Here is a 25,620-nt window from a genome sequence, read left to right on the forward strand (position 1 = left end):
ATAACACCTTTTTTGAGGACATTATGAAAGAAAGATGTAAAATTTCAGCACAGGAAATAAGCTGCTTTCTGGAGTCTTTACAGACAGGGACGCTCACAGAAACTCCGCCCTTCTCTTTCAGGTGTGGAGGTAATTATGATCTCAAAGGGGAAAATTGCTTGATGCACTGTCATGTCCATCTGTTCCTTTTCTCCCAGCTGTGAGTGTGAGCGTTACGTGTCTGCTGAGGAGCTCTGTAACACCTCCTGCCTCCCCAGACTGCCTCAGCTCTCCGCCCAGCTCTTCCCCGATGGACACCTGCAGCTCAGCCTCACACAAACAGACAGGAAGCTCTGGGCCAAGGTGAGCGAGAGATGACGGCAGATGTATTTATATTACCGTCGCTCAATCATTTGAATAACTCTGCCTGTGGATGAGAGATGAGGTTGTGTGGAAGCAGGCACCACTGAGTAAACAATCACATCAGTTGTGTGAAGATGCAGCTGGTAGACCTGTCCCACTGTGCGCTCTGCACATGCTGATCAGATCGTGGAAAGCATGGTGTCACATTTATCAGGGCCTGAGTCTCAGCAGTACATCTGGAAAAAACTGACGCTGCCGATTTTGTGCTATTGATGTATTATAGTCAGATATTACATTAACATACTCACTTTTCCCTGAAGTCAGAGAAACTGCTGCTTGCTTTTATTTTTTAACCACATTCTTAATATGTAAATGTGCCCGTTTTCTCTAACAGCATCTACACTGAACAAAATATAAACACAACACTTTTGTTTTTGCTCCCATTTTTCATGAGCTGAACTCAACGATCTAAAACATTTTCTATGTACACAAAGTCTCTCAAATCTGTCTAAATCTGTTTGTGAGCACTTCTTCTTTGCTGAGATAATCCATTCCACCTCACAGGTGTGGCATATCAAGATGCTGATTAGACAGCATGATTATTGCACAGGTGTGCCTTAGGCTGGCCACAATAAAAGGCCACTCTAGACTTAGAGATTTATTCATTCATTCATTTTCTGCCGCTTATTCAGGTCATGGTGGCAGTAGAACAAGCAGCTCATCCCACACTTTCCTATCCTTGGCCAAGTCCCCTAGCTCCTCCTTGGGGATCCTGAGGTGTTCCCAAGCCAGCTGGTAAATATAATCTCTCCCATATGTCCTGGGCATCCTCTCAGTTGGACATACTTGGAAAACCTCCCTAGGGAGACAACCACCAGGTATCCTCACCAGATGTCCCGAACCACCTCAGCCACCTCCCAGATAGTCAAGGTTCTCACCCTGTCCTGGAGTGTAAGGCCAGGACCCAATGAAGGAATTTAATTTCATTGTTCTTTTGGTCATTACCCAAATCGAGAGTCTTACCTTCTGGATGCTCTTTCTTCACCACAACTGTTCAGTACATGTGTTCAGAAAACATCAGATGCAGCCTCAATCCCTCTATCGATCTCACGCTCCAACTTACCCTCACTCTTGAACAAGATCCTGTAACCTGTTATATTATCACGTATAACACTATGACACATGTTTTTTTGACTGCTGATCTAATAAATTGGGTGCAATTTTCTCATTTTTGGAATCAGGAAGGCATCTGTGGCCTAAAATGTGCACTGGGAAACCAGTTTAAACAGATATTGTGAATGTGCATACCTTAAAGCTACAGTGTGTAGGATTTGGGGGGGTTTCATAGCAGAGATGGAATGTAGTATTCATAACCATTTGTTCATTTGTGTATAATTACCTGCAACAATGAATCAATGAGTTTTCATAAGCTTAGAATGAGCCCTTCATATCTACATTGAAGAGGGGCCCACCCATGGAGGGCTCCATGTTGCACCGCCATGTTGATACAAAGACATACTTTCACATTTTTCAACTCAGCTGGACGAGTGAGGAAAGAAGTCAAGGAATTTGTCATTGCTCCTTCCCTAGATGTTGTCTATTGATGGCTAGTGCAGGCTAACAAGTTTTGAGAACCCTTATTTTGGTGAAATGTTGGGCACATTTGCTTATCACAAGAGAAGGCAAAAGAGCATGAATCATGGTTGCCAAAGAAGCGAAAACATGAAAAGAAACAAAATCATGACCAGCAATGACATAATGCAATCTGCTACTTCATCTCCAGAAGACACTAAATCCTGCACACTGTAGCTTTAACACAGATGCACCATGCAGAGCACGAGGCCATATTTCTCCATGTGCTGCAAGCTATTTTGTGGTTTTATTGATTGTGTGATGCTGCATTGGTGCAAACTGCAGAATTTCTCTGTACTCCCAGACTATAATGGATGTCATAGGGCCAGATATCCATATAAACAGCATTGGGAAGATCCATTTGGCCCAGTTTGATTCTGAGGGCATTTTTGGTTGGATTCCCACAAACATAGAGATGATAAATCACTTCATATCAGGTGAATAAACTACATTGTTTCACACATACTGTTTACTGTTTCACTACATATGCTTCTATACTTTCTTTTCGTTTTTATCCTGTGTTTGATTTCTGTGTGTTTTGTCTAATTGAGGGAACACATTAAATGTAACTTGATTGCACGTTGATTTATCTTATTCAGAGCCAGCAGAGCTTCCAGACAGGAGCTTCAGGATGAAGCGGAACTCAGACTCTGGTGCGGTTGACCTACCGAGGATCCCGAATCCAATCGTTTGTCTCTCCTCCAATGATATGATCGTTTTCCGTCTCACCATCAACCACGATGGTACCTAGTCTGCCTTCATTCACTGTGGTTTTATGCAGAAATCAGTTAGTGTTTGTTTTTGATGCTGTTATTTTCCGTCCATCTGGTTTAAGACCGCCGCCTCAGCCACTTCCCAGTGTATCAGAAAGACCACCTGTTTAACAGCAACCCCAGCTGGGACTTTGGTGCCTTCAGACGTCTGCAGATGCTCATTAAACACACAAACGTCAACTCCACAAGGTTTTGTAGAGTCCACACTGCAGGTTCAGCAGATATTCTTTTGTCCTCTTCTGTAACCCGTGATCCCCCCGTGTCTCCTCTTTAGGTTTGCTCACGTGTTCTCAGAAACGGGGAAGTTTGTGTTTGTGGACAACGCCGTCCCACAGTGGAGTCTGGTTGTTGTGGTCAGTGAGGAGGGAACAGAGTGTGACCAACGGGCTGCCGCAGTCCAGCCTATGACCTCAGCGCAGCTGGTCAGGCACGGGATTGTCAAGCAGCACCGCCTGAACCTGCTGCCTGACTGGGGAGTGATTGTAGGTATGTAGTCTTTTTACCTTCGGTGAGAAGGGTATCTTCTCATCAGGGTCTGTGTACTGAATTTAAACTAATGCCAATGTCCTAAACCTTTACCCAAATGATTGACTGCAGATTGACCTTGCCAGGGCAGTTCTGGAGTCCACCTGCGTTTGTGCCACACTTGGTCCAAACTGGGTTAAAAAAAACAAAACAAAACTTGACCTTGAAAAAAACAACAAAAAAAACAAAACAAAAACAAATTCAGACTTTTGACCCCAGTGACAAGGACCTTTACCAAATCAAACTGTTTAAGGGCAATTGTGAGGACAACCTTCATCCACATACCAGGCTTGGTGGAATCTGCCAAAGGACCTCAGAAGAGTAGTGGAACAGAGACAAATGTATAAGGTACGATGAACCAAATTTATTGGGGTGTGTACATAAAGGCACCGTCACACGGCACTAACAAAGGACAACAAAGCCCAAACAAAGCAAGAAATCTGGACTTTCGTTGACTTTCAGAGGCATGGTTTAACCTTCGTTCAGCTTTGTTCCTGCAGCTGGTGCTTTGTCAGAATTTTTAAATTGTTGAAAAATTTGAACAAATACCGCTGACACAGTTCGTCCATATTTCGTTTGTAGATGGTTTCTTATCGTTTGCTTAGTTTTTGTAACGTTAGTGTTTCGTATGACTTTCATCCAACTTTGTTCAACTTCCCAAGTCCGTATTAAATGAACGCTATCTGAATGAATCAATAACTAAAGCTTCGACAAACCGAATGAAACATTCATGTATTGCTAATGAATTGTTAATTTTTGGGACAAAAAAGCAACATTTTCATTCAGAAACAATAGCATTAAGAATGTTTTATCAAATACTTTTACACATTTCAACTGTTTGTGACTGTCCTATGTGTACAAGTCTTCAGGAGTAGCCTTGGTCTGACACCGACAGTTCCCATGGCTGTTGCCATGGGATCGTCAAAGGTACTCATCAGGACAAGTATTATCACAGTTAAGGTGTACAACAAGGTACAGACACGCCATGAGAACTCAGAATGTGAAGACAAACAAAACTTGTCATCGTGAATGTTTCATTTTGATTTCATTTAAAGCATCGAGGTCAACGTTCTGTTTGTTTTTCTTTAGTAATTTTTGGTTTTGTTTTGTTCCTTTCGTTTCAGTGAGCGAGAAGCACAGGATCTTTCATCCACCTTTTCTCAACAATTTTTGATGTTTTGGCTTTTTAATCTCTCGTCTAACCCTATTGCTGTGTGCCGGGTGACCGGGGCATAAAAGGCAGTTGAGTCAGGCTATGTAATGGATGTAGTGTGTTGTGTAGGACATTACATCTTCATGCTTGTGACATGCATGTCAAAACAATGGCACTTGATATGACTAACATTTGTTTGTCCAAAGATGCAAATGAGCTGATCAGATTATGAGGTACTTATGTGCATAAATTTGCATGTTGAAGATGGGAAAGTTGTGGTTTGTGAAGTATTGTATCTCAGTGATACTGAGTGATGGAGGTTTCATATTTACAGCTGTGGTACCTCGTGGAAAGTAGTGGAATTTTCCTGTTTATGTCACTGGTAATTCATGTCAAGTAGACTGTGCAGCTGGTGTGTCACTTTGATATTTACATACATTTACATACTAATGGAGATAAATACAACTTACACTCTTGATGTCAGTAACATCGGTAGTTCTTAGAAAGTGGATGAGCTGATTAGGAATTAAGGAAATGATGTGCATAAATTTGGAGATTAATCAGGGGAAGCTTGTAGGGGTGATTATCCTTACTTTAAATTGTGACATAATGTGTTAAAATAACAAGATGCCACACAGTATAGTTGTAAGGTTGGGTCTGGCTTAAAATATTGATTTATTAATGGGTGGAATTAATAGCCAATCTCCTCTGTATACACATGATCCTCTCAGATCTCAAGCAGGTGTCAGGGTCAAAACACATTACCCCTTACGGACATTTATAAATGAGTGAACACGAGACCAGCAACCTTTTCAGCTTTGCATGCAAAGGGAAGAGCAGTCTCAGAGAGCCGTCTCCTTTCTCTCTCTTTGACTCTCGTCGAACTGTCTTCCTGTGCACAGCATTTTTATTAAGCAAAAGTGGCAAGTAGGTCCTTGTTAGTACTTGACCGGAAGATGCTGAGGAAGACCAGGGGCTCTGGGTTTTTCTCCTGGTAGAACTGGAGTTGTGTCAGGAAGGGCATCCGGGGTAAAACATTAGCCAAAATGACAATCTGGAATCACTGTGGCAACCATGCACAAAAACCGGGCAGCCATATGGTGAAGCCAGGAAATTATTTTACACACATGCATACTATCTATCTATCTATCTATCTATCTATCTATCTATCTATCTATCTATCTATCTATCTATCTATCTATCTATCTATCTATATATATATATATATATATTAGAATGGAACTATTTTTAAAAAAAAGGTAGCCAGAGGACTGCATTTGAGATGAAATTCTTCTGATAAATTTTGTTGGTACAGCTATACTAATGGGTTGATTAAGTTTAGATATTATTGCTGGATAATATCTGTGCTAATTCCTTATTTTATGTTAATTATCAAGTATTTGCCTTTGCTATTTGATTGGAAATCTCTGGGAACTGGTTTAAAATTTAAACATATGAGTTAAGTTTTACTTCCATCACTTATTGTCTTAAGTTTTAGATACAGGGAGGGCTCCCCCTCTCTGTGAGAGCCAGTATCATTAGAAATGTGAGACTAAACCACACCCACTATACAACCCCAATTCCAATTAAGTTGGGACGTTGTGTAAAATGTAAATAAAAACATAATTCAATGATTTGTAAATCCACTCCAACCTATATTCAATTGAATACACCACAAAGACAAGATACGTATTTAATGTTCAAACTGAAACTTTATTGTTTTGCTCATTTTAGAATGGAGGCCTGCAACATGTTTCAAAAAAGCTGGGACAGTGGTATGTTTACCACTGTGTTACATCACCTTTCCTTCTAACAACACTCAATAAGCATTTGGGAACTGAGGACACTAATTGTGAGTGTCATGATTGGGTATAAAAGAGCATCCCCAAAAGGCTCAGCTGTTAACAAGCAAAGTGGTGAGGATCACCACTTTGTGAACAACTGCTTGAAAAAAATAGTCCAACATTTTAAGAATAATGTTTCTCAACGTTCAATTGCAAGGAATTTAGGGATTCCATCATCTACAGTCCATAATATAATCAGAAGATTCAGAGAATCTGGAGAACTTTCTACACGTAAGCAGCAAGGCCAAAAACCAACATTGAATGCCCATGACTTTTGATCCCTCAGGCTGCACTGCATTAAAAACTGACATCATTGTGTACAGGATCTTACCGTGTGGGCTCAGGAACACTTCAGAAAACCATTGTTAGTTAACACAGTTCGTCGCAACATCTACAATTGCAAGTTAAAACTCTACCATGCAAAGCGAAAGCCATACATCAACAACATCCAGAAACGCCACCACCTTCTCTGGGGCTGAGCTCATTTGAAATAGACAGACGCAAAGTGGAAAGATTTCCTGTGGTCTGATGAGCCCACATTTCAAATTGTTTTTGGAAATCATGGATGTCATGTCCTCCGGACAAAAGAGGAAAAAGACCATCCAGATTGTTATCAGCACAAAGTTCCAAAGTCATCATCTGTGATGGTATGGGGTGTGTTAGTGCCCATGGCATGGGCAACTTACACATCTGTGATGGCACCATCAATGCTGAAAGGTACATCCAGGTTTTGGAGCAACACATGCTGCCACCCAAGCAACGTCTTTTTCAGGGACATCCCTGCTTATTTCAGCAAGACAATGCCAAGCCACATTCTGCACGTGTTACAACAGCGTGGCTTCATAGTGTGCGGGTACTAGACTGGCCTGCCTGCAGTCCAGACCTGTCACCCATTGAAAATGTGTGGCGCAAAATACGACAGTGGAGACCCTGGACTGTTGAACAACTGAAGTTGTACATCAAGCAAGAATAGGAAAGAATTCCACCTACAGAGCTTTAACAATTAGTGTCCTCAGTTCCAAAATGCTTACTGAGTGTTGTTAGAAGGAAAGGTGATGTAACACAGTGGTAAACATAACACTGTCCCAGCTTTTTTGAAATGTGTTGCAGGCATCCATTTTAAAGAGAGCAAATATTTGTACAAAAACAATAATACCAGTTTGAACATTAAATATCTTGTCTTTGTGGTGTATTCAATTGAATATAGGTTGAAGAGGATTTGCAAATCATTGTATTTTGTTTTTATTTACATTTTACACAACATCCCAACCTCATTGGAATTGGGGTTGTAATGACCCATTTTCTGGGCCTTTTCATTGTGACCTTTAATAAATCCAAAATGAGGAATACAATGGTTTGGTTCTTGGTAAGGGACAGTAAATTACATAAAGAGCAGGGAGAAATTACAATTATTAAACTGTTATTCCTTTTGTTTGTTTTAAAAAGTGAGATGGTAGCATTTACAGAAACTGGAATTCACAAAACCTGGTGGAAAAACTGGGACTGGCATGGAGCATTTTGCAGTCGATTTGTTCCCGTGTACTGTCTACTGTTACAGTCATTTTATGTTGACAAAAGGCCGTGTGTGTGTGTGTGTGTGTGTGTGTGTGTGTGTGTGTGTGTGTGTGTGTGTGTGTGTGTGTGTGTGTGTGTGTGTGTGTGTGCACGCAGTGACGCTGAGTCTGCTGATGGTTCTCGTTGTGGTTCTGACCACGACTGTGCTTATTCTGCGGCCCGGCAAAGCCAAGCTCGTCTCCCAGTGGAGGACACAGCCGAGGTGGCGCAGCCTCGGGGAGCCGTTCTGTCCAATGGAGTGTTCGTTCAATGATGACAGGTCTGTCAACTTACTGACAAAACTGTCATTCTGGTATAGGTGGGATCATGGTTTCCATACTCCCTTTACCCAATGGTGGATCTATAAAAAAAATGAATTAAAGGTAAACAAGAGTGTTTGCCCGTGGGGATCCATGGGCTCGAGATTGGGTAATGTTTATAAAATAGGTAGGTGACATTTTTCAAGGGTTGCAATAAATTATGGAAAGTTTCTAGAATGAGTTGGAATGGTGTGTGAGTCCAGAATGTTTTTTGAACCTTAGATCTTAGACCTCAACAGTTTTTAGAAGAAGAACTCAACCTTTTTATTTTCTGTTAATTGCATATTTTTTATATTAATTTAATGTCTTAATGTATTTCTAAGTTGTTTTGGTTCTTGTTTTCATATACACACAATCATCATCATAATAATCAGTATTAATGTTATTATTTTATTTTATTATTATTTCTATTTTGTCATTTGATTTTTAAATGGACTACAATGGAAATAAGTTTTCACTTTCTTGTGTCATCCATGTATTTCTAGTGTATTTACAATTATATTATGTACAGTGATGCTGGTAACTCATTACTCTCTGACTGCTTAATGAGCAATCTAATGCGTTAATCTTTCCAAATCAGTAATCAGATTAAAGTTACTTCTCCAATTGACTGTAGGTGACTATTATTTTTGTATTGCGGGTCGATCGCAGCATTAAACTTGGCCTGTGGGCAGGGGGTTGGGGTTCGACTGAACTGCCCACTTTGATTGAGCTGCGAGTTTTTCATACACAGGTTTGCACTGCAGCTCCGAGATGAAAAAACAGTCATCTCTCAAAGTCCGGTGACGACAGCACACTGAGCTTCTGAGCACTGAGCTTCACAAAGCCATTTTTATGCTTTTTCGCTTTATTTAATCCTCTGAGCACCTATGTGTGTCCTCGCTAAAAACAGCTGATCCACTATGCGTTAACAACACTTTTTCCACCCAAATGCACCTAAACTTTCTTTCTGAGGAAGGCATGATGTAAAAAATGCTGATAAAATTTTATTACCTGTCAATCTGGTCATAGAAAGGGGCAGAGCAGGGAGGCGGCCCACCCACAAAAACCATAGTTTAAAGGTCCACTTCTGAAGCCTTTTTTTGCTACTACTACTTATAATATTAATAATTTCAACAACTAAAATGTTTAGAGAGAACTTAAATGTTAGAAAGAATTTAATAGTTACATTTCTAGAAAATGTAGATTACAAATTTAAAGTTTTATTGTTAAAGTGCTGTCAACAGTTAAATATGAGGTCAAGAAAGATGTCTTTATTATATTTTTATAAAGCAAGTATGTTCATTGAAGTCAAGAATGGGTGATGATATGATGATAGGATAGAGTATTGGCAAATTGGGTTATCATTTTTATGTTGAGGTGGTGGGGGGGTGGGTTGTCGGTAGGTGCTGAAAGTAACTAATAAAGTGACTCTTTTATTTTTACACACCAACAAAGAGAGACACAGCAGAAGCCATCAAATGCACTCCAGTTCTCACTCCTGGTAACAGAAATATGTCACTTAGCTAAACTGATTAAACCAATTGAACTACAAAAACACAATAAATCTATAACACCAACAACACCGTTAAACTAACATGAACCACAATAACATTTAAAACCCCAAACTCCCACAGCACACCATGAGAGGTCTAGAGAAGTCCATTCCTCAACAGGTCAGGGTGGTTTTGGTGGCAAAAGGAGGAGCTACCAAATATTAGGAAGGTGAAGGCAACGTTATGGTTGATTCCTGTAAAATTATTATTAGTATTATGAATTAAGATTCCAAGATAAATTCCTCCAGCTGTACCTAAGTGCAAGCTATTGGGAGGTGTGGCCACTTTGTCAACTTCTGAAAGAAGATCCAAGCTGTCACTCTCAGGTGAGAGACATTTGATTCAAATGTTCAGGAACAACCCAGCAACCACCAGAGCACAGGCCTGCCATGGAATAGAAGCTGCTGGGACAGCAGTATTGCTGTCTGCACTGAAGCAAACTTTAGATTGCCTTGCGCTGAGAGGCTGCCGTCCAAGAAAGAAGCTCCACAATCAACACCTTCAAGTGCTGACTGAAATGTTAACACTGTGGAGAACTTAGGACAGACATATCTGGCAGACACTTTGATACTTTTAGACCTCTTTGATCACGTCAACATGTCCAACATATTGGCGAGCTGAGACTCCCAGTGACAAGACTAACTTGTTGCCCAAGTTCAAACTTGGGTTCTCCACTGTCTTACACTGAAAAAAAGAGAATGTTTGAACCAACTTAAAAAAGTGTTACAATTTGTAAAAACCTGAATGAATTAAGTTGTTTGAAATATAATCAACTCTAACTTACAAACTTAAGTTCAAACAACTTAATTCAATCAGGTTTTTACAGATTGTAACACTTTTTTAAGTTGGTTCAAACATTCTCTTTTTCAGTGTATGGGATGCCTCTGGAATTCTCAGGACTCCTGGTGGCTTGACACAGGAGTCATTAGGAGACACATGCAGACTCACAAACATGGTTGGTTGAGGTGAATAAAAGGCTTTATCTAGAAACCAAGCATTCAAATTGGTACACAGGTAGTCATACATGGAGGCAGAGATATCATACATGGTACAGGCTGGGACGTGGTCCATAAACCAGGCTGCATTCGTACACACAGTGTCGAGGTATAAAGCAGGCAAAACAAAGGCAGAGTCAAGAAACAGGCAAAGTTCAGGATATGGCAAAATGGAGGGCGGAGAACACAAGCAAGTTCAGTAACGACAGAGGAAACAGGACGTGAACAAAAGGCGAGAATGTGAACTAAGTCAACAATCGGGCAGTGCGCTGTGGAACTGTGAGGGTTTAAATAAGGAGCAGACTAATTTGGGTGTGATGAGGTGCAGGTGTGTGGAAGGCTCTGGAAGGGGGCATGACCGGGGAGGACAAAGGTAAGTGCAAGAGAGTGCAGTGAGACAAAAGCAAAGTGGGGCAAGATAATTAAGTGACAGAAACCAACGGTGCAAAATGTGACATGCTCGACAAACAATAATTAACATGAACAAAACAAAATTTGCAAAACTAAGAAATAATGTCCATTCATCCATCCATCTTCTTCTGCTTCATCCAGGGTCGGGTTGCGGGGGCAGCAGCTCAAGCAAAGCCACACAGAACTCCCGATCCATACACACCTCCCCCAGCTCCTCCGGGGGAAACCTGAGGCGTTCCCAAGCCAGCTGAGAGACGTAGTCCCTCCAGCTTGTCCTGGGTCTTCCCCGGGGCCTCCTCCCGATGGGACGTGCCCGGCCTCCAGTGAGGCGTCCAGGGGGCATCCGGAAAAGATGCGTGAGCCACCTCAGCTGGCTCCTTTTGATGTGGAGCAGCAGCGGCTCGACTCCGAGCTCCTCCCGAGTGACCGAGCTCCTCACCCTATCTCTAAGGGAGCGCCCAGCCACCCTGCAGTGGAAACTCATCTCGGCCGCTTGTACTCGCGATCTTGTTCTTTCAGTCATGATCCAAATCTCATGACCATAGGTGAGGGTAAGAAATAACATGACTAGTCTAAAAAGGGGAAAAACAAGAAAACTAATAATATACCAAAACTAGAGTGGAACTGATACTGGCTGAGACATAGAAGTGAATTAAAAAAATGATGAAAGAAATGGCAAAACAACCTACTGGTTAACAGAGAACAAATGATGAACAAAACCAGTGACTGCAGAATAAAACAATAAGTAATTGAACTCACAGCTAACGAGAACAGACAATAAAACCAATGACAAACAGGACACAACCTGACAATAAGACACTGAAGATAAATAAGGAATAAAACTAGAGATCACATAAATCACAAAAAGAAGACCATAAATAACCAGATGACTGCAAAATAAATGATAACCAAAGAGTGAGAACTGAGGCTAAAGCATAACACAAAGAAAAGCAATAAACAGAACCAAACTGAGATGAATATGATAAAGAATAAACACATGAAAAGTAAAGCCAGAAAACCACAAAGGAAATTATGCAATAAACTCAGACCTAAACCCCGAGGGTCGAACCCGACAGTGTGTTACAAAGAACAACAAAGCATTTATCATTATTTTTGAATGTTTATTTCCAACAAAAAAGCGAGCCTTGCACAGGTGTTTCAATTAAACGCAGAAGCTTTTCTCAGTTTGGACAACTTTTAGCAAACATTAAATGAAGCAAATTAAACTTTTCCAGTCTGCACCTGTGCTGAACACACAGTACAATGGCACAATGATCACATCACAAAACCATCAACTCCGGAATGTGACAAAGGAGGACAGAACGAAGGACAAAGGAGAAAGCAACGCCATGATGAAGCCTTCCAGGACATGTTGGGGCAGGTCCAGCTCATGCACAATCACAATCGAATAATCACACGACTGAAAAGCAACCGACAGCCGTCTGAAATCCACCTTTAAGCCGTCCTGTGAGACCAACACCGAGGTGGTTTTGTCCCGCGTAATGAACGGCTCGGTGGCGCGTCCCTCCGCTCCTCTTTCCATGAAAAAAACTCCTGTAACAGTGGAATGTGCCGTTCATTTCTAAACTGGATGCTGTCTTGATCCGGTATGTCGTCTGACTAGCACAGGAATTGTGAAAAGAGTGGACATCAGCATTTTTTCGGCACATTGAGACAGACGTGCAAAGGAATTCCACGCGTCGCGGTGGAGCTGCATGGCGCAAAGCAACGTCGTGATGAAGCCTTCCAGGACATGTTGGGGCAGGTCCAGCTCATGCACAATCACAATCGGAATTCGCAATAAAAAAACGACGAGAGGGGTGGACCACTGCTCACTCAAAGCCTGCTCACAGGCGAATGACGCAACCGACAGGCATGAAAAAACTCACGCATGCGCACGAGGGTTCAAGCTTGTCTGACGCAATCACACGTGATTCAAATCCATATGGTTTTTGAAAAAAATAAAAAGGTCGGATACTTTTCTAACAGACCTCGTACATCACCTTTCTTTTGGCCACATGACATTTGACCTTGGGTGACTTTGAAAGTCCAAACTCCCTTTGATTGGCTATTTTGACAAACTGATTAAAGATACAACTATGGTTACTGTGAAACACTAATATTAAGTCATATATATCAGCATTCTCTTGATTGAATGACCTTTGACCTTGGGTGACTTTGAAAGGTTGTTCTCACCCAGATTGGCTGTTTTGAGTAATTAGTAAAAAATACTAATGGTTGCAGTGAAACATGACATCTTGGATTAGACTAGATTAGATATAGCTTCATTGATCCCTTGGGAAGACTCCCTCATGGCAATTGAAGTTCCAGCTCATTGTATTAGGAGCACACAGGGTAAGAAGCACACAAAGTATCAAAAGTGAAAGTAAAAAAGAAAAACAGTTTTCAATATGAATACACAGTATAAATAACACACATACTGATCAATACTGGTTTACTGGCTACTACTGTTCCTCTCCTTCCCATCCTCTGTCTTCTTGTTACTCCTCCTCCCCCTGAGTGAGGAGTTGTACAGTCTGATGACTTGAGGGACAAAGGAGTTTTTCAGTCTGTTGGTCCTGCACTTGGGAAGGAGCAGTGTTTGGCTGAAGAGGCTCCTCTGGTTGCTGACGATGGTGTGCAGAGGGTGACTGGCATCGTCCAGCTCTCAGCTTGTTCATGTGATCCTTGATTTTGGGTGATCTTGAAAGGTCAAACTCATTTGGATCAACCAGTTCCTCAAAATGGCCAAAGATACAAATGGTGACTGTGAAACAGTAATATGATGGAGTCACATATTGGATTTCTTTTGGTCACGTGACCTTTGACCTTTGTCACTCAAATCGACATCAAGGTCATAACTGCTCACCTCAAGCAATTTGCAGCCAATATGGGTTTAACATGGTGGGAGAGCTTGACATTTAATGTCAAGGCCACAGTGAACCGGATATTACAGTACCACTGAATCACAAACAAATCATTTGAATGAATCGGTGTCAAACTTGTGTTGAATGAAGCTGTGCACGTACCCTTGTGCTCAAATGTGACCTTCACACCAGTTAAAATGAAATGAGCCAACAGCAGATTTGTTTTGTGCTTCAGCAATGTTGCCCTGGGCCAAGGGGGCCTCCTCAGCAGCAGGGGGGTCAGAGAAGGAGCAGAGGCCGAGGAGCCAGCTGCTACAAAGGGAGGTGAGCTCCTTCCTTATTCATCTGGCCCAAAGCAACATTTACATCTGTGTGATGGTGGAAAAGTGCTGATGGAGTGCATGGCGAGTTCACAGACACTATACACCACGAATCTGGGAACACCTCTGTGTGCTCGGGACTAAATATGGCTTGTCAAAAGATGAAATATGAGGTAGCCTGAAGTGTTTTTGTGAAGATTTGGGACAGTATGTCAAAACTGCAGAGAAAGTCTGACATTAAAAGAGTCATTCAGGAGTTATCACGACTGGTTATTCTGAAGCTTCATGAATAAAACGTCTTTTGATACCGTGTGCTCATGTGATACATAAAGCGATCTTATAAAACAAGAGTTGAAAGTGTTTCCTGAAAAGTTTAGCACAGACACAAATCCTTTCCATCTGACTGCTTTTTGCAGCTGCTGTGAAGTACCAGTTAATGTTTTGTACTTAATGCTTGTTACATTATTCATAATGTTCAATAGGGTGTTAAAAAGTCCATCGACCAAATCATTATGAAAACTGTGTGTGCCCAGACAGCAGATAAGAGCCTGTTCCCATTGGGACAAGTGATGAAGAAAATAATGTATAATGGCATTACCTCAAATTCTGTAATTACTCTCTGCAATTTTAACTCAAGTTCTTACCATCCACTGCATGCTCCAACCTGAACTCACTAATTGGGCATGATAGGAAGACAGCAAGTATTAGTGCTGGGATCATCTTTGATTCTGTGGAATACGTTTGTAGAAACGGTACCATCTATTTAAAAAATAGTACTTTACTGACAAAGAATTAAGCTTGCATTTTGCCTGTTGCAATGTGAGAATACTTCAGGCACCTGTGAACAATTAGGTTCATAAATATTTAGACATTGACAAAGTTTTGTGCTGTACAGTGTATCTGGAAAGTATTCACAGAGCTTCACTTTTTCCACATTTTGTTATGTTAACAGCCTTATTCCAAAATGGATGAAATTAATTTTTCCCCAAATTTTACACACAATACCTTATAATGACAATGTAAAAAAATGATGATGAGTGACGAGTGATAAGGGCCCCTTCACACATTACAAGATTGAGGCAGAATGGTGCACAAAGGAGGAGTCAAATGGCACTCATGGGAAATCAAAGCCACACTCGAACATGGCACATGCACTCCCATTTGAACGGCAGGCATGATGAGGTCGCACAGCCGTCTGATCGTGTTCGCAGTATTTGAACGGCATGTTGTACGCAGGTCGGACAAATAGTGCCGCAGCGGAAGAGCTGCACAAAATCATCATCCATGTTGAACCGTGGCTGAATGATGCCAACGAGGCAGCCTTCACACTCGCGGGGCACTTAGGAAAGTCGGGGCCATTCATGCTGCCAGCACGAGAGTTGAGACCAGGCAGACCACTTTTGACCTGGCTGTGCGAATGGCCTCACGTTATAAGTGCCCCATGAGTTTGCCATTACCAAGCAACACATGTCATGCAAGCCTCCTCCGCCACCCCCCACCCTCCCCCAGCTTCACATGTGGCGTGCAAGGGTGTCGGGGCCCCCCATGCGATGTTCCAACATTGTCAGGTGCGGCTGAGGTGGCTGGACTGCGATTGCTGTCCAGCGCAGCGAATTTGGATGGCTGTAATGTCCAGCTGGAACAGCTGACCACTGTGTACACGCAACTCAGCTGGAGGACACATGTTGCGCCATAAACAACATGAACAACACTCCATGTAATGCACATGTGTGCGGGCTCTCATGTTCTCATCAGTTCCTGCTGACAGTGGCTCAGTGCACGGCGTGTTAAATTAAAAACACAGGACAATTAAGTAAATACATACAACAATAACTACACACATAATTACATAAATACATAATAAATAATCACATAACAACAGTACAGAGAATGTGACTTTTTCTTTGAGTTGAGTTCATTCGGTAAGATGGGCATGTTCGCTCCAGCTGCTGCTGTTAGGATCTGTGGACTCACGAGTCACAGCTGGAGAACACATACCATTCCATGAAGGATTTGACAGCACCCCACCATGAGGCACGTGTTTGGGCATGCTGTCCTCACGTGGAAATACATAAACACACATATTGCCTTTGCAACGGGTGGGAGCGACCACGTCAGTGCGCACAACACCAGGCGGTCCCATGTGATACAAACCGTCTGATCATGTGTACACTCATCTGGCGATCTGAATGTCACGTCACCCATGTCAGCTATGGTCCACATGATGCGGTGTCCTTCGGCACGCCGCTCGTTGCACACGCGGGGCTGGCAGATGGGGGCATGATAAGAGTGCGCTGCTTCATTCATGTCATTTCATGACTGTACGTCTATGACCATGGGCCATATACAGAGGAACAGAAGGATCATACTTGTATTGTCCACTCAATAAGAGGGATTAAATATTAGAAATTGCAGTGGGGTTTTTTTTGGTGTGTGTGAGTTACCCCCCACAGCAGCGGAGTGATGTGGTGTCAAATGTTCCAGGTGCTTGCACTGTTTTCGTGCGCTCGCATGAGCAATGCACAAACCGTCACCATGGTATCGAGCATGCCTGTCCGACCATGTGTCCCTCCTGACAGCAGGTGGACTGTTTCACGGTTCCCCATTTCATTTTTTTGTTCGCAGCTTTTTGGCCAGTTCCTGCTTCTTTTGCCCACCTTCATGTTATGTGTGGAAGGGTCATAAGTATTCACAACCTTTGCCGTGAAGCTCAAAATTGAGATCAGGGTCATCCTCTTTCCACTTATCACCATTGAGATATTTTTCCAGCTTAATTGAGTCCACCTGGGGTAAATTCAGTTGATTGGACAAGAGTTGGAAAGACACACACCTGTCTACATATAAGGTCCCACAGCTGACAGTGCATGTCAGAGAACAAACCAAGTATGAAGTCAAAGACATTGTCTGTAGACCTCCAAGATAGGACTGACTTGAGGCACAAATCTAGGGAAGTGTACAGAAACATTTATGCTGCTTTGAAGGTCCCAATGAGCATGGGACTATCAACATCCATAAATACACTCTTTCTTGAGCTGGCCACCCGCATAAACTGAGCGATTGGGGGAGAATGGCCTAGTGAGGGAGGTGACCAGGAACCCAATGGTCACTCTGTCAGAGCTCCAGCATAACTCTGTGGAGAGAGGAGAACCTTCCAGAAGGACAACCATCTGTGCAGCAATCCACCAATCAGGCCTGTATGGTAGAGTGGCCAGATAGAAGCCACTCCTTAGTAATAGGAACATGGCAGCCCACCTGGAGTTTGCCAAAAAGCACCTGAATGACTCTCAGACCATGGGAAACAGAATTCTCTGGTCTGATGAGACAAACATTGAACTCTTTGGCCTGAATGCAAGACATCATGTTTGGAGGAAACCAGGCATCATCTCTACAGTGAAGCCTGGTGGTGGCAACATTATGCTGTGAGGATGTTTTTCAGTGGCAGGAACCGGGAGACTAGTCAGGATTGAGGGAAAGATGAATGCAGCAATGTACAGATACATCCTGGATAACCTGCTCCTGAGCATTTTTGACCTCAGACTGGGGTGATGGTTCATCTTTCAGCAGGACAATGATCACACAGCCAAGATATCAAAGGAGGGGCTTCAGGACAATTGCAAATGTCCTTGAGTGGCCCAGCCAAAGCCCAGACCTGAATCCGATTGAACATCTCTGGAGAGATCTGAAAAAGGTTGTGCACCGACTCTCCCCTTCCAGCCTGATGGAGCTTGAGAGGTGCTGCAAAGAGAAATGGACAAAACTGCCCAAAGATAGGTGCACCAAGCTTATGGCATCATTTTCAAGAAGACTTGAGGCTGTACTTACTGCCAAAGGTGCATCAACAAAGTATTGAGCAAAGGGTGTGTATTTTATAATAAATTAGCAAAAATTTCAAATGTTGTCATTATGGAGTGTTGTGAGTAGAATTATGAGGGGAAATAAGGAATTTACTCCATTTTGGAATAAGGCTATAACATAACAAAATGTGGACAAAGTGAAGTACTGTGAATAGTTTTCCTATGTACCGTATATTTAGATTAAAAATAGCAAATTAAAGTGAGCTCATGGTGCAAGATTGTTACCTGAAATTTTTGTGTAGTTCCAACCCCAAATCAGAAAAAGTTGGGGCAACATGGAAAATGCAAAAAATAAATAAATTAATAAATAAAAATAATCTATCATGGTTTGGCCCTGTCCTGGCTCCTGTTTTGATTTTGTCCCCTCTTTGATCCACTGTCTGCCCCAATCTGTTGTTTTTCTTTAGCTGTGTCTTTAGTGTCTTTCCAGTGGTGTTCCTGCCTTTTATTTATTTTCTTGTTGTTCTGCCTTTTTTCCACTGTAGTCACTGATTGTATTATTTGTATGTTATGCTTTAGTCTTGTCTTAGGTTGTTCTGATCATCCCTTTTCTGTGTATTATACTTTTGTCTCTGGTTTTGCTTTCAGTTTATCATTTTCTGTTCAGTCGTTTTTGGCGTTATCTGTACCACTTGAACTACAGAAAGTTGGAAATGTTTCTGTATTCATCCCCTAACGTGTCTCAAGAAAACTGGCTGTAAAAATGATTTAATCTTTGTATTTTGAATAAATGGCCTGGTCCCAATCGCTCTCTCTTTCTCTCCTTTTTTTTTTTGAACATTCAGCTTTAATTTCAAGGTAATTACATCCACAAAGACTCCCATGACAATTCTGTAAGGGAAAGGTTGATTAAACCAAATTCTGTGGAATACTGGGGAACACTTGAAATCAATTCTGGGGACTCCAGCTTAATGATCTGTGGTGCACGGTCTGTAGTACATAGTGCAAGTGCATTTGGGACGTTAAATCAGAATGCCTTTTAAAGATTTGTTATAGGTGTCTCTGTATGTATTAGCTGGAAATTAAAGGTGATAGTCTGCAGAACAAGCTCACATTTACTGTTTGCATTCACCTGTAACTTGCTGTGACAGATGGCTATCAACAGAAAAAAACTTTACCAGCATTCAAATATTTTTGGACCCAACTGTATGTGGATTCAACAAAAATGCAATTCAACCTGCTTCAATATTTTCAAAGTACTGACATTTATCTTTCTCATTTAGGAGGTATGTCAAGGCGCTGTGATTTAGAAGACTTCAATGTGAAGACTTTATATGACAAACTGGAGGATCAGAACCTTCACTTGGCCTCACAACTGGCTCGACACCGTAAAGACACACAGGAGTTCTACACAAACATGTGCCAACAGACTGAAGCAATCAAGGTTATAATATTTACCGAACATTGTTTTTCATATTCAGATTGTAATTGCGTTTAAAAACTGTGTGTGTTTACTTTGATGATTGGGCAGGATTCCTTTAAAAACATGTTAAGTGAACATAATTTTATAAAATTCAGGTGAAACTTTATGACTGTCAAGAAATACATAACATTGCCAGGGGTGGGGGTGGGGGGGTGGGGGGTACAGGAACTGAAGCTAAATGCATAACACGGACACAGACTTCGTGCAGATAATTTATTTACACAGTGCAGATGAGCTTTGAACAGTAAAAAACAAGGGCAATCTGAGATTTCTCACATCCGACAAACTGGATCCAGATCACCTCCAAAATTCAGTGGAGTCTTCCATGGCCTAATATCTGTGGTGAAAGGTTCGTCAATACCCATGTGGTAGTTTCAGTCTAATCCTGCAACGGAATGTAACAGACAGACAGACAAATAAATATACGTCGATGATTTTGTTACACCCTTGGCGGATGTAAACAAACCCCACACAGGAGACAGATCTAAGGGCCCCTTCACACACAACACCTTTTTTCTTGCAGCCAAAAAACTGGAACAAAAACGAATTGTGAAAAATTCCACCTGCTGTTGGGAGGCACACCCGGTCGGACAGGCGTGAATGATAGCGCAGCAACGGTTTTGGGCACACTCATGCGCAGGCATGAACACAGTGCGAGCACATTAGAGGTGTGACACCACATTGTGCTGCCACAGCAGCAGAGCAGTTAGATGCTGGACATACGCACATAAATCAACGAATATATGGAAGCCCACAATAATGTGAAGCACAGATTCAGAACATTATAGGAACAAAGTACTGCGTGAATGTAACACAATCATGTTACTGGCCATGAATCTGTTGTCACTGTAAAAAAAAAAAAAAAAGACACACTCGCACGCAACATGTGTTGTGGGGGGGAGGCACACTTGCATGACATGTGTTGCTTGGTAATGGCACACTCGTGGAGCACTTAGACATTGTGGGGCCATTCGCACAGCACAAATGTGGTCGCCTGCCCGCTATTCTTGTGCCGGCTGCGCGAATAGCCCTGCCTTTTCTTAGTGCCCCACGAGTGGTGTTAGATGTTCATGGGTGGCACCTGGACTCTGGACGATACAGGCCGAGAGGGGGTCGAGTGGGCACTCGTCTCGCACATGTGCTGTGTGCAAATGGTTGTGGCGACAGCTGTACGAGGCGTTCAAAGCGACTTTGATTTTTCACGAGTGGCATGTGATTCCTCCTTCATGCGCCAGTCAGCTTCAACCGTGATATGTATGAAGGGGCCTTAAGGATGACAAGGTAGGACTGAATTGTACTTTATATCAGACAAAAACAAAACAGGACAAAACTCAATGTCACCCCTTTGAGTCTTGTCTGCTTGAGGTTTCTTCCTCAGAGTTTTTCCTTATCACTGTTGCTGTGGGGGTTGGTAAGGTTAGACTTCACCTGTGTGAAGTGCTTTCAGGCAACAATGTTGGGATTTGGCGCTATATAAATGAAAATAAATTGAACTGAATTGAAAATTGTCCCAACGAAGCATGGCAACAAACAAAGTCACATATTCTCATGTTATCAAGGACAGAATTCAAGGCATGTGTGTGATCAATGAAGCACAGTTGTGAACAAAATAGAGTCTGTGCCCGCGCCAACAACAGAGAAAAACCTGACGAATGCACTTAACGCAAACCAGATAGATGAACATGCATGAGTCAATCTGTAACTTAGTCCGATTCTACGGCAGCACTCAACAGTATTGCATATCAGCATGTAGGCTTGAAATGAGATTCTTCTATGTCTGTATAGATTACATTAGTTTGATATACTAGTTTGATTATGTGGGTATGTCTCACGCAGTAGTAGCCCATCTTGCCAAGGAGGCTCTTAAGATAGACAACTATGACTTAACGGTGCCATTAAAGAGAAATGACGTTAAAACAATAATTACAACAGCTATAAATGATAGATAGCAGGACAAATGGGATAAGGAGATATTTGTATAAATTACAAATAACAGCTGGTCAAGGAGACAGGGTAACTGGAGTGGAAGAGAAGGAATTATCACACGAGTCTGTAAAAAGCATCCTGCTCTAAATCAGAATTTTAAGTTGATAGGAAAACATTTAAAAGAAGCATGTTCAATGTGTTGTCAGAGAGTGAATATATAACATGTTTTGCAGGGGTGGTGGCCAAGTGATTAATGCACTTGGTTTCAGTGCAGAAGCTTCCGGGTTCAAATCCCACCCCTGTCACATTTCTCCATGTAATGTGGAGTTGCGTCAGGAAGGGCATCCGGCGTAAAACCTGTGCAAATTCAACATGCAGATCCACCTTGGATTTGCTGTGTCGACCCCGAGTGCAAACAAGGGAGCAGCCGAAGGGACTTACTTTTTACTGTTAGAATGGGCATCATAACAGACAGAGGAAATGTCTTTTAATGAAAGAGTGTTAGGACATAATGGTTTAATATCAGAGCAGTGGTTCTCAACTCTGGTTCTCAAGTACCTCCTAACCTACCCATTTTCCATCGCTCCCTGATCGGCCACAAGCTGATTAGCTCATTCAAGGGAGCAGACAATCATGTGTTAGCGGACACTTGAATGAACTACTCAGCTTATAGCAGAGCAGGGACAGATGGAAAATGGGTCAGTTAGGTGGTATTTGAGGACCAGGGTTAAGAACCACTGCCTTAGAGGGTTTACTTGCATTTTCCATGAGTGACATCTTGAGTGTGTAAATGTTATATTTGAAAACAACAAGGTTATGTGAAAGAATATGAAGTTTGAGACAGTTTTTTGGGGGGGGAGTAGGGGAGAGTTACATCTATATCTGTACTGAAGCCCCTTTTAAGGAAAGAAGAACACATGGAGAAACAGTGGCATCATAAGTTGCACAACTGTCATTTTGACAACACAGTCTCACGGCAAGTCGTGATTCAGCAGCCCAAAATATACATTATTGGTTCATGATATTGTGACGAAAAGCGCCTCATTTTCCTCACAGCAGCACAAATTAATTCTAATTCATTCCGTGATGGCTGCACAAAATTAAAAATTAACTGGGGGAGGGGAGTCGGGGTGGTTATGGTTCGGATGGGGGGAAGAAAAACTCATAAGATAATTGCAAAAAATGCTCTGTGGGCTAGACAGTCTTGTTTGAGGATGGTTGGTTCAGTCTCTGTAGCCTCCGAAGGCCAGATCTTTGTAGAACGTAGCCTTTAAAGGATGCGTCCCCTGAACTGAGACACAGCCCATACAACTAAACTAAAGCAAACCTATAATCTAGTATTTTGTCTCTCCATCCCATTGTTGTATTTCTTTATGGTCTAAGGTTGGCAGGTAGATTTCATATACATTTGCATGGTTTTGACCACAATGAATAATCTTGACTTGATTTTTAAAATTGTGATCCTCTGAAATACAGTATGAGAAGAAAAAAAAACCACACTTGCAACTTTTGAATTCTGTTTCAGAACATCTTTGAGAACATGGACACCAAAAAACTGAGTCTTCTCAAAGAGCTGTTTGCCTGTAACGCTGTGAGGGACAATGCATCAAACTGTGGAGAGGGAGAACAAAACACTCAAGGTAAAAACTGACTTTATTACAGTGACAGTCAGTGAGCAGAGAAACCCATATTTTCCTCTAATGAAGGAAAACAGCCATCTGTACTTCTAAACCACTATTCCACAGAGCATCGTTCCTTCCCGTTTCATCCTGGATAGCAAATTAGGGCTTGTTTTGAACCATCACAGTAACTTCGTGATCCATATTTGACCAATCTTGAACAAACGTGGTATATTCAATTTCATGTCACCTTAGTGACATGAAATTTGGGGTTCCACAGGGGTCTGTTTTAGGCCCCCTGCTTTTCTCCCTTTATATAGCACCCCTTGGGCACATATTGCGGCGTTTTGGGATTACCTTTCACTGCTATGCTGATGATACTCAGTTATACATGCCGATAACTTCTGGTAATCTCGTTCACATAAAATCCTTAGAAGATTGCCTTGCAGCAGTGAGAAGCTGGATGTCTAGAAACTTCCTACTTTTAAACTCTGATAAGACTGAAATGATGGTTCTTGGTCCAGTGAGACACCGGCATCAATTTGACCAGTTAACACTCAGCCTAGGCTCGTGTGTCATACATCACACTGACAAAATGAGGAACCTTGGGGTAATTTTTGATCCTTTGTTGTTCTTTGGCCTCCATATTAGAAACATTACTAGGACTGCTTTCTTCCACCTGCGAAATATAGCTAAGATTCGTCCCATACTGTCTATGGCTGATGCTGAGACCCTGATCCATGCATTCATCTCTTCTAGATTGGACTACTGCAATGTTCTATTTTCTGGTTTACCGCAGTCTAACGTTAGGGCTCTCCAATTGGTTCAAAGTGCTGCAGCCAGACTTTTGACACGAAGCAGAAGGTTCGACCACATTACACCCATTTTGGCGTCTCTTTACTGGCTTCCTGTCCCAGTGAGATCAGATTTTAAGGTTCTGCTACTAACCTATAAAATTATTCATGGACTGGCACCTCCCTACCTAGCTGACCTAATTAAACCTTACATACCGGCCCGGGCTTTACGTTCTCAGGGTGCAGGACTACTTTGTGTCCCTAAGGTTGAATAAGAAGTTTGCGGGTCACAGAGCTTTCTCTTATCATGCCCCTGTTCTGTAGAATGGTCTCCCTGCGTCAATAAAACAATCAGATTCTGTGGAGACTTTCAAGTCCAGACTTAAGACGCACCTCTTTTCCCTTTCATATGGCTAGCATACTGGTACAGTTTTGTTTTATGCTTTTTACTCTTTTAATTCATTTATTAGTAATTGGAGCAGGCTGCGGCCTCAACTTTACCTAAATTCTGGGTCTTTTAGTGAAGCTTAGGGCTAGCAACCGGCGATCACCTTAGTATTTCTTCTGTTTTTCTTGTTGATTAATACTGGCAAATTAGACACTATTTTTTGTCTTTCTGATGCCTGATTCTGTTTTTTCTCTGTTTAAGGTGCAGCTCCATCCAGAGATGGGAGTTGTGTTTGTGTTGGCGACCCTCCTGTCCTGTGCACCAACAGCAATTCTTGTATATTCGTCCATGAATTGTTCTGTGAATTGTTTCTGTAATTTATGTCTGTAGCATGGCCCAAGCAGAGGGTCACCTCTTTGAGTCTGGTCTGCTTGAGGTTTCTTCCTCAGAGGGAGTTTTTCCTTACCACTGTTGCTCTGGGGGTTGGTAAGGTTAGACCTTACCTGTGTGAAGCGCCTTGAGGCAACTCTGTTGTGATTTGGCGCTATATAAAGGAAATAAGTTGAATTGAAATTGAATCATTGGCATTGGCACCGCTTTTGAAAATCGGGGTGACATTTTTGAGCTGTTCAAAAATTTCATCCCGATTCGACAAATCTGCGTCATTACGCGGCCACTTCTGGGTGCTTGTAGTCTTAACAGCTTCAGTCATGTTTGAACATCTTTAAATGGTGTAGTCCTCGTGAGTAACACTGATACTTGTTTGGTTGTGCTCCACTGGGGTAAAAATTTGAAGAAAAGCAGCGTTTGTTGCGGTTCTGGCTGAGAATACAGCCTGGAGCAACTTTACTTTTGTTTTCAATTGAGTTGCCAGGTTTGTGCTTTATAAGCCAGTCAGTTGTCAAATCTGCACTTTATAAGCCAGCCTGATAGGAAGCATGCTGGAGTAAAATTTGTTTTATTAAGCCATTTCATCCTGTTTTTGCACTTTTTCTGGATCGTGGCAAATCATAGAAGAACGTGTCCTGTGGCACAGAGGTGTAGCTGTGTACACATTTGCCTGGATGGAATGTCTACAGAACATCAAGTGAAAGGGAAATATTTCTGCAATTCTGAAAAACACATAAACAGTGTGACACATGGCTGAAACAAAAATTATTACCCTAAGGGGAAGCATGAGGTCGATTTCTCTGTGCCTGCTTTTTTAAAGGCAGTCTTTTGTCCCCTGCAATTGGGTTCACATCTCTGAAATTACATTCCTGTCCTGTAGTTCCTGAAGGGTGGCATGCAAAAATGGAATAAAATGATTCTAAAATGCTATCATTTAGGACAAACCATTTCCAAA

At 42.0% G+C, this 25,620-nt stretch overlaps 1 protein-coding gene across 1 annotated transcript in view; it reads left to right on the plus strand.

Moving 5' to 3' along the window:
• LOC117509573 overlaps positions 1 to 25,620 on the plus strand; it is a 43,521-nt gene that overhangs the window by 7,358 nt on the left and 10,543 nt on the right. Inside the window, exons 3-11 of the mRNA XM_034169311.1 lie at positions 198 to 342; positions 2,279 to 2,411; positions 2,583 to 2,717; positions 2,810 to 2,936; positions 3,022 to 3,233; positions 7,941 to 8,103; positions 14,187 to 14,275; positions 19,349 to 19,509; positions 23,000 to 23,114. Coding sequence (XP_034025202.1) covers positions 198 to 342; positions 2,279 to 2,411; positions 2,583 to 2,717; positions 2,810 to 2,936; positions 3,022 to 3,233; positions 7,941 to 8,103; positions 14,187 to 14,275; positions 19,349 to 19,509; positions 23,000 to 23,114 — 1,280 coding nt within the window. The remainder of the gene's footprint in view (positions 1 to 197; positions 343 to 2,278; positions 2,412 to 2,582; positions 2,718 to 2,809; positions 2,937 to 3,021; positions 3,234 to 7,940; positions 8,104 to 14,186; positions 14,276 to 19,348; positions 19,510 to 22,999; positions 23,115 to 25,620) is intronic.

This window comes from Thalassophryne amazonica, chromosome 4, assembly GCF_902500255.1.
Source record: "Thalassophryne amazonica chromosome 4, fThaAma1.1, whole genome shotgun sequence".
NCBI lineage: Eukaryota > Metazoa > Chordata > Actinopteri > Batrachoidiformes > Batrachoididae > Thalassophryne > Thalassophryne amazonica.